This window comes from Zalophus californianus, chromosome 5, assembly GCF_009762305.2.
Source record: "Zalophus californianus isolate mZalCal1 chromosome 5, mZalCal1.pri.v2, whole genome shotgun sequence".
Classification (NCBI taxonomy): domain Eukaryota; kingdom Metazoa; phylum Chordata; class Mammalia; order Carnivora; family Otariidae; genus Zalophus; species Zalophus californianus.
In genome coordinates, this window is record NC_045599.1 from 672,649 (window position 1) to 681,987 (window position 9,339).

The 9,339-nt window shown below is 63.5% G+C and overlaps 1 protein-coding gene across 1 annotated transcript; it reads right to left on the minus strand.

Moving 5' to 3' along the window:
- Nucleotides 1–1,266: 1,266 nt before the first annotated feature.
- TRIM11 (tripartite motif containing 11) lies at nucleotides 1,267–9,273 on the minus strand. Its single transcript, XM_027624411.2, has 6 exons — nucleotides 8,538–9,273; nucleotides 6,513–6,608; nucleotides 6,060–6,290; nucleotides 3,260–3,282; nucleotides 3,074–3,174; nucleotides 1,267–2,622 (listed from the first exon to the last, which is right to left on the minus strand). The coding sequence occupies exons 1-6, from the start codon at nucleotides 8,943–8,945 to the stop codon at nucleotides 2,075–2,077; spliced, it is 1,407 nt and encodes a 468-aa protein (XP_027480212.1). The 5' UTR covers nucleotides 8,946–9,273; the 3' UTR covers nucleotides 1,267–2,074.
- Between the last annotated feature and the right edge of the window lie 66 nt (nucleotides 9,274–9,339).

Genomic DNA, 9,339 nt, shown 5'->3' on the forward strand with positions numbered 1-9,339 from the left:
CAGGTCATCACCCACCCTCACATGGGTATCAGCTCCACAGGCAGGAGCTTGCATGCTGCTGGAGAAGTCTGTCCACCATCTGCAGCAGCGGATGGCACCCTCGGTCCTTGGAGGCAGGCAGTCAGGCCCCGTGCAAAGAGCAAGCATGTGAATTTCCGGTGCACCTTGTGACTGGGCATCACTGAAGTTTATTCTCGTTGTCCCTGCTGCAGGGTAGCAGGATGTGACAGCTGCAAGTGGCCCACTTGGGCAGGAGGATTAATGTGAGCTGGAGGCAGGTGAGAAGCAGGTGCCCTTCCTCTACCTCCCTAGGAGCAGGACACACATTTAGGTGTCCCTGTCTCCGCCCTGCACGCCAGGAAGGACTGCCGGTCACAGGAGAGAACTCTAGACCCTATCAGCTTGGACATGGCACCGGGGGGCCCCACAGGATCCTACTAACTGGCCTTCGTCTACCACTGTTTACCTCCACGGGGCTGATGCCTTGAAGCCTAACACACCCCAACATGTGTCCACACCATCGTGTGCTGGCTGAACACGTGTAAGCTGCGGTTCCAGGCTCCTGCTCTGAGGTCCTCATTTTCCTCGGGTCATCTCCCCCGGTACACGAGGTCTGGGTGTCGAGAACTTGTTTTTCTATTGTTGATCTCTCATCACGGGGCTCTGAGCTAAGCCCTCAGAAGGGAGCAGGCAGGTTTCCAGAGGGTCCATCCTGGTGTCCTGCATGTGGCCGTGTGCCTGTCTGCGCTCCTACCCACGAGGGTGTCCCTCCAGCTGGGTTTCCGATGGCCATCGTGCAAGTCCCAAACCCTCACGGTCCAATCTTGCTCCTGGGGAAAACAGCCAGTACCACCCAGATTCAGGGAGCGAGGCAGAGGGAAGTTGCTTGGAGAGAGGTGGGGAACTGCCAGAACCCAGGTCCACGGGGGGGAAATACTCGCCTGTGTATGTAATTTGAGGGAACTGTTGAAGACGGAACAGGGTGGTGTGTTTGTCTGTATATATAAAACAGGAAGAAGCCCCAGAATGGGAGAATGATTGTGTAACCAAGTACACGGGAAAGCACTCAGCTACTGGACACAAGGGCACCTGCAGAGTATTTTCAGGCTCTCTGAAAATACAAGAAAACACCTCCTGAGGCTGGTGTGTGACATGAACACACAGGAGAGCGCCCCTGAACCTGACCTTGGGGTCCTGCCTCTGTGTCACCTACACCACCCCCCATTTCCTCCCCTCCCCCCAATTGCAAACAGTGGATTACAGACAACGGTTAGTTTATTTACTGTGAGAACAGTCCTTACAATAAATACAATCTAGTGGTACGAACAAGCTGGGGCAGACCTTTAGGGAGGGTGACGCAAAGTCTGAACAAAGCAAAGACAAATCTCAGACCCTGGTAGCGAGAAGGTGTGTGTGGGGGGGTGCTCTCTGAGGCCTCACCTGCCCCCAGGCTGGGCAGTAAGGACTGGGGACCAGGTATGCTGAGTTCTGGGGTCAGGAGGCCCCCCAGGCCAGCGAGGAGAGAACTGTGAGGGTGACTCCAGTTGGGGGTTCTCTGAGCAGCTCGGAGGGAAACCGGGGGGGGGGGGCCTCTGTGCCTGCTCACCCCGGGGCACCAGGGACCTGCTCTATCTGAACCTCTGCAACAGGAGCCAGAAGCCCCCAGTGGTGTGTGTTCGGGGGAGGGGGGTGCTCGGGTGTCCTCCCAGCTTCCTCCGGCCTATCACCCAGTCCCTGGGTACTGCAGGGCAAGCCCGTCCCGCCCCCCATTCTCCAGGACGACCTGCACACGGGCGCGCGGGCTTGGAGCTGCCTCCTGGCCGCAGCTTTCTGGAGGGGCAGCTCCAGGGCCGCGGGGCCTGGGGGGGCGCGCGAGGCTCAGGGCCCGGCGCTGGTGAACGCGGGTGTCTCAGCGCCCTCCGCCCGGACGACAGGACCAAGCCGGCCCTGCACACGCGGGCACACACTTGCAGGAGTGAGTGCGCACCCACACATCTGCCGGGCACCGCGAGCGCTTCCCCAGCTCAGAGGACCGCAGGAGCTGCCCAGGTTCCCGAGCAGCTGGGAGGCCCCCTCACTGGGAAGCCAGCGAGTCCCCAGGCCCGCCTTTCAGCCTGCAGATGGTCATGGGGGTCGGGCTGCTGGACAGAGGCGAGAACAGGGCCCGGAGGGTCCCCGAGAAGGGGGTCTCGGGGAAGGCGTACAAGAGGGAGCCGTCGGTGGCGCTGTAGAAGGACAGATGTCCGGCCTCATAGTCCAGGAAGATGCCCACGCGCCGCGGTGGGTCCCGGAGGGGGGCGAAGGCCCGCTCGGAGGAGTTGTAGTAGCTGCCTAGGAACACCAGGATCCAGAACCCGTTGCCCGCGAACAGCTCACCCTTCTCCTTGCGGTTGGCGTTCTCCCTGCACACGCCCAGCGCCCAGCTGGCCCGCTCTCCCACCTCCACCTCCCAGTAATGGCGGCCCGAGGTGAGGGGCTCCCGGCCCAGCACGCAGGGCCCGGGGTCGAACCGCTCGGGGCTGTCGGGCAGGGCCTGCCGCAGGTCCCCCCGCCGCACGCTCTTCCTGTCTTCCGACAGGACCAGCTCGGGGTTGGCGGTGTCGGGGTCCAGGGTCACGTCCCCTGCAGACGGAGCAGAGGTCGCCCCGTGAGCCGGCAGGCCGGCCCGTGCACCCCTGCCTGCGCGCTGAGCATGCCCCATGATGCTCCGTCTGAAAAAATCACCTAACGGCTTGCCCCCCCGCAACTGGGAACGTTCTAGAAAGCGGTCCGTGCTCCCCTGCGATGCGCCCTCCTTTAGAGGACTGAAGAAACCCCAGGGACTTCCTACATCTACCTTCAGTTCCTGGAGCCTGCGGCACTCCCCAGGCCTGGGGGGCACGCCGGCGCTCCGGCACCCCTCGGACCCCGGGGGCAGGGCGGTCGGGTCTCACCTCGGCCATCCCTGCACGCGTCAGCCCACAGCCCCTCCCCCCATGGGGGGTTTCTGTGAACCGGGAGCCTAGGTTCGCTCCTCCTGCAGACCCACCGGGGCCCCGCGAGCGCGCAGGCGTCGGGACTACACGGCACCCACCTCGGAATCTGCGCAGGGCCTCCAGCAGCCCCGGAACCCTGCACACCGTCCTCATCTCCATGGGTACCACCTCAGGCGGCTGCAGCTTCACATCCTGGACCCTGCAGGGGTGGTGCAGGCGTCACCCCCAGGGCCGCCCCACCCTGCGCCCCGCCCACCTTCCCGGGGAGAGGCCGCGGCTCCTACCTGCGCAGGGTGTCCCTGATGTCCTGTGGGAGAGACACACGCGGCATCAGCGCCTGTCCCCGGATCCTCTGATCCGCCCCACGTCCCGGCCACCAGTGCCCCCAAACCCTTGTGCTGCCCGCTCTGCAGACACACACACGTGACGAGAACCCACGCAGGGGCTGTCCTGCCATGTGCAGCTCAGACACGGGGACCCTCCAAAGAACTCTGGGCACGGCCAGCCCTGCAGACCTGCCCGCACTCCCTCAGCACACTCAGAGGATACAGCGCCTCGGCCCCCGGCTCACCCACCCAGAGTCCCCAGCACCCCTGGGTGGTGGCACAGGCGGGAGGGGTCCTGCACCCCCAGCGGGGAGCCATGCCTGTGTTGGCCCAGCGCTTCCCGCCTCCCAGGGCTCACTGGTGCCTGGTCCCACGCACCTGCCCGCCTGCCCTCTCGGAGCCGTCGACTCACACCCACCTTCCAGGTGAGGCCTCTCCACTTGGATGTTCTGCTCTCCCATAGTGACACATACAAGCCTTTCACTCAGCGTCACAAACTGACCGTGTCCCTCGCATCAAAATGTTGGAGGCCCAACCCCCCGGAACTCAGAATGAGGCTGTATTTGGAGATGGGGTCTTTACAGAGGTGGTTAGGGTATAAGGTCACTAGGGTGGTCCTGGATCCCGCATGACTGGAGTCCTTACCAGAAGAGGGGATCAAGGAACAGACAGGCCGCCGACCACGTGAGGACACGGGCAGGAGAGGCGTCGGAGGAACCAGCCCCACTCACGCCCAGATCTGTGACTTCTCGCCCCCAGGACAGGGACACAATAAATGTGTGTTGTTCAAATCTCCCAGCCTGTGGTATTTGTTAGCAGCCTGAGCTGACTGGGACATTCAATTACTTAGAACACTGGCTATTGATGGGAAGACCAAAGGCTTTGGTCTTCTTAGAACCCCTGAGAACAGCAGGTACCTGGCCGGTCCACACCGTCAATCACAGGCGGCCCATCTGCGGTGATTTTACCCATGCACCAGCCATCATGCCAGACCCCAGGGTGCAGAGGTAAGTAAGACATGGTGCCTATAGAGGGTTTCCCTCGAGGTGGGAGATCTCCACACACGAGTGATGGTCTCTGTGTGGGTTGGTTGGCAGGAGGGTACAACAAGACACATGAGGCCTCAAAGGAAAAGGGAGAATGCAGGTTTCTGAAGATACAGTGAGGGGGATAGTGCAGGACTGGAAGGGACATGTGCAAAGGGCCTGGGGCACAAGGAGCTTGGTGTGGGCAGCAGGCAAAGCAGAAACAGCCTGTCCTTGGTAGTTTCGTGGGGTGGGTGGCCCACCCTGGGGAGCTGGGAAGTGAAGGGGATAGTCCTGGTTGTCACAGGCCAACCCACTCCGGGACCGTGTGTGTGGACACGCCACACCAGACCCTCCCTGCCCTGAGGGTCCTGCGGGGGTCCTGACCTTAAGGACAGGGGTTGGCCTCCATGTACACCACCTGGCCCCTGGGGAGACACATGTTCCTTTAGGAAAAGGCTCTGCACCTACACAGGATGGCTCCAGGGCGAGCCTGGAAAGGAAGCTGCGACCCAGGGTGTGGCCTCCTGAAGTCACCCGAACCCTCACTTCCTCTGTCTGTGGGGGCACACCCCCTGCCCACCCCAGGTGCCAGAACCTGACCCGGCCACTCCCTGTGGTGGGCCTCCGCCAAGCACTGAGGTCCGACTGTATGGGCACACCTGACCTCCCCTATTCCCATCAGTCAGTGGGGGGCAGGGGGCTGCCCAGGGCTGCTGTCCTGCCCCTCCATGCAGCAGACCCCACCTCTGCGCCCAGCACAGGCAAGGGGAAGCCCTGAGGCTGGGCGGTGGTGAGGAGAGGGGTGAGGGGGACTCTTCCCTGCAGCTACCCACCCAGGCGAGGACCCCAGGTCAGGAGCGGTGAGCACGTAGGGGTGAGGGCAGTGGGAAGCAGGTAGGGGGCGGTGGCGAGCAGATGGGAGCAGGGAGGGGCAGCGGGGGCACAGGTGGTCACTTTTAGTATGAAATCCAAGAGTGCAGATGTCCCGCACACTGGACATCTCAGCTGAGACCCCAAATCACGTTTCATACAGACCTGAGGTTCTCATCTCACTTCTGGGGCCCACCCCTCCTCTTTCCAGGACCTCCACTTCCTCTGGCTTCTCCAGCACCACTCATTTCCCCTGACCTCCTTGGCTGGCCACCCAGACCCCACCTCAGTGACCACAGCCTACTTCTGCCGACTTCCCTCACTCCCCGCCAGACACTCGCCTGGGGTTCTTCCTGTTTCCCAGGCCGTAAACCGCCCGAGGTCTCAGCAGCGGTGGAAGGACCAAGGTCAAACCCCAGGAGGGCCGTCAAGAGCCTCTGCCTGGTCCCGGAAGGTCTGCTCAGCTCTGGGACTCAGGAGGGCCACCCCCAGTGGGAAGTGCCCTGGGCTGCGCACATAGCATCCTCACGCCTTCCTGGGGCAGGGGTCAGGAGCCAGGCAGAGCCTCCGGGCGACACGGGGCTGATGCAGGGCTCCGACGGGGCACCTGCCAGCCTTTCTTCTCCATACAGTGGACCCGAACCTTTGGAGCCAGCCTGGTGACCCATGGACCCTGGATGCCACCCAACACGCAGGCCCGCCCGAGCGCGAACGGGCTCCAGGAACGGCCCTCGAAATGCTGGCGGGGTTCGGGATCTGCGTCCACAACCACAGCTGCAGTCACACGAGGGGTACCTGCCCTGGCGAGCCTGCCCCCGCCTTTCCCGGGAACGCGCGTGCAGGCGCGCGGTGCGGCTCACCTGCAGCAACCCCAGCGCCGGCAGCTGGCAGCGCCCCTCCAGCTCAGCGATGAGCTGGGCCAGCTGGGCGCTCTGCTGCCCCAGGCGGGCCGCGCTGTCCCGCAGCGGGGGCAGCACCTCCAGCTCTTCGTCCTCCAGCCTCCGCAGCAGACGCCGCTCATCCTCTGCAAGCAGCCGGCGCAGCCGCTCGAACTCCGCCAGCACGTTCTGCCGCTGGCTCTCCACCATCTTCTGCGGGCGGGCGGACAGCACAGCTGAGGGCCTGCCCCACCTGCTCCCCGCGCCCCGGCCCACGGCCCGCCCCAACCTCAGCCCTGACGCGGGGTTTACGCAGGGTCCGGGACAGGGCTCCCTCCTCTTGGGCAGCGCGATGCTGAGGGCCGCAGTGTCCCTCCGCGGGGGCTCAGGTGCCGGCCACTCCCCACCCGCGACCTCGGGCTCGGGGCCACCTGCCTGCCACAAGGCACAGGTCTCCTCAGCCTGCGCCTGGAACAGCAGTGCATCCTCCATTTGCTTCCGCAGATGCTCCAGGGACTTCTCCAGCTTCCCCTGCGGGAAAGCGAGACCACAGTGACCTTTGCTGCGTGGGCCCAGTTCCTGCTCGCGTCAACGGTCAACGCCCGCAGAGCCTGAAGTCGGCTGGCGGGAACCACAGTCGTGCGCATGACCCGCGGACAACCTCAAATTAGCCAGCCAGGGCACAGCCCAGACACCCAGGCCCCCTTGCCAGAATGCCGTCTCCTGACCTCCCCCTAATCCCAGCCCCCTTACTTCTCCACCCTGCTCTGGGCTCTCTGTAGGCCCCTAGCCAGTGCAGCCCTGCCTGACTATACGCTCTGTCCGTCGTCTAGCTGGACCCAGGCCTGGGAGGTGGTGCTTTCGGGACCCAGCACCCCAGGGTATGCGAATATCAGGTGCAGCTCGCCCGGGGGGGCAGGTAAAGACAGTCTGCTGGGCATCCCCAGGACGAAGACCAGCTGGGCGCTAGCACCATGAAGGGGGTCGGAATGTGCCACCCCCGAGTAGGCCACTTTTGACACAGGGACGATTTGGAGCGGTCACAGGAAGGGCCCTCTGCCCTCCTTTCTGCCTCCGTCTGTACCAGGAAGGGGAGAGCACTCAGCACAGGTGACTCTTCTACTCAGATAGCCCTGATCTTCCATCAGTTCCCCCCCACCCCAGTCCTTAGGTCTTCCTGGTGCTAGAAGCCCAAATCCCTTTCCTTTCTCTAGCCCCTGCTCCCCAGTTTATTATTCGATGTGAAAATGGAACATAAACTCAGTCCAACTGGGTCTTTCACTTCTTCTCTGTGAAGCCCCTTGTATCTATAAGATTGAAAAGACTAACATAAAACTGTACATCTTCTCACTTGTTACTCTGCCTTTAATTTGCAAGCCTCGTGGAGCAAACCTAACAGGTTAGAGAAAAAGGGTGTGTGCCCCCTACAATAGGAAGGGTAAGTGCTGCCCCAAGGGTCTGTATCGGGCCAGCTGGGGGGTGCCTCTGGAGAGCTGCTGGCCACTCTCTGCCCTCATGATAACTTTCCGCTCAGTGACAGGAGTGCGCACTTGCTGGGCTGACACAGAGGGTGGGGTATCCCGCACGTGTGTTGTGCCCTGGAGTCAGAAGCAAGACTATGAGATCTGTCACAACGAGTCCATTGATGCAGATCGGGTACCAGTTTGTTCTGGGTCCCAGAACTTGTTCTGTAACAGCGACAAAGTGGCCAAGCACTGACTCAATTGCCAAACCATGTCCCTGGTGCACCCCAGCACACACAGGCTCCTGGCCGGGAAGCAAATGCAAACCACATTCACAAAGCTAGAAGGGTGCCACCCAGGCACTCCATACCTCGGTTCCAGGAGTCCCGAGGTCCAGTGAGCAATGCAGATAGCGACCAGGGCAGTGTTTGCCCCGAGGCTCTCGGCAGTGGGGTGAGGGTGGGTTTGGATTTTAAAGAAATGCATTTCCTGAACAGATGGAGGCATCTCAGCCTAGAGTCAAAGCGGGGCTGATCCCTGGCATGTCGGATGGCAGAAGTGGCCCCAAGTATCCCACTCACCAAGCCTGGTGGCTGCAGCAACCCTGGCACCTGACCCCCAGGGCAATGGCTCCGTCCTCCACCCATCCTGGCCTGGCTGACTTCCCACAGCCCAGCCTTGCCCACAACCCTCTGAGGGCTGAGGCCTGGTCTGTCTACCTCCCTACGAGACCAGCTACCTCTAAGGTTCTCCTCCTGCTTTCTCCTGCTCTGAGCTCCATCCCTGCCAATGGTCAGTCACACCTGCCCGGTCCCTCCAGACTCCCACCATGTGAAGTCCTAGCAGGGCCTGCGCCTCCCAGAGCGCGCCTCTCCCTGATCTCCGGGCTGGTGGCCCCGTCCCAGGAGGGTGCGGGTTTGGGACTGGCTGCACGCACACCCTCTGTACACCACCCCCCCCCCACGCCCCGCGCCTCCGGCCAGGCCCCGCCCCGCACCTTGAGGTCGTCGGCCGCGTCCTGCAGCGGGCGCACGCGGTGCGTCCAGTGCTCCCCCGAGCGCTCGCAGGCCGCGCACAGCAGGCGCAGCTCGTCGCCGCAGAAGGCGGCCAGCGGCTCGCGGTGCGCGGCGCACACGCCCTGCGGGACGGGCGACGGCGGGTGCAGGCGCCGCGCCATCTCGGCCATCTTGGCGAGCGGGCGGTTGGGCCGCAGGTTCCTCTGCGGGGACAGCTCGCGGCACTCGGGGCAGGCGTACGGGCCCTCGGGCTGGCCCCAGCAGCGCCGGATGCACTCGCGGCAGAAGTTGTGGCCGCAGTCGGTCATCACCGGGTCCGTGAAGTAGTCAAGGCAGATGGCGCAGGTGGCCTCCTCCTGGAGGTTGGTGGACAGGTCGGGGGCGGCCATGGCGCCGCTGGGGCGGAGGAAGGCGGCGCTCTCCGCCGGGTCGGGCGGTGGCCTCCGTCGCCGGGACTCTGGAGAGCGCGCGGGGACGCGAGGGCTCCGGAGACGCGTGGCGCAGGGCGCAGGGTGCGGGGCAAGGGGGGGTTCCGGGGGACGCGGGGTTCAGGCCACCTGAGGTCACGAGGTTCAGGGCACCGGGGGACTCGGGACTCAGGGCTCCGGGGACGCGAGGCGCAGGGCACCGGGGGTCGCGGCACTCAGGGCTCCGGGGACGCGGGGCGCAGGGCTCCCCGACGCGGACAGGAAGAGGAGCCGCGGCGGAAGCAGGAAGCAGCTGGTTTTTTTTTTTTTTTTTTTTTTTCCTCCTTTGGAACAACCCGCTTTAGCCTCGGATTGG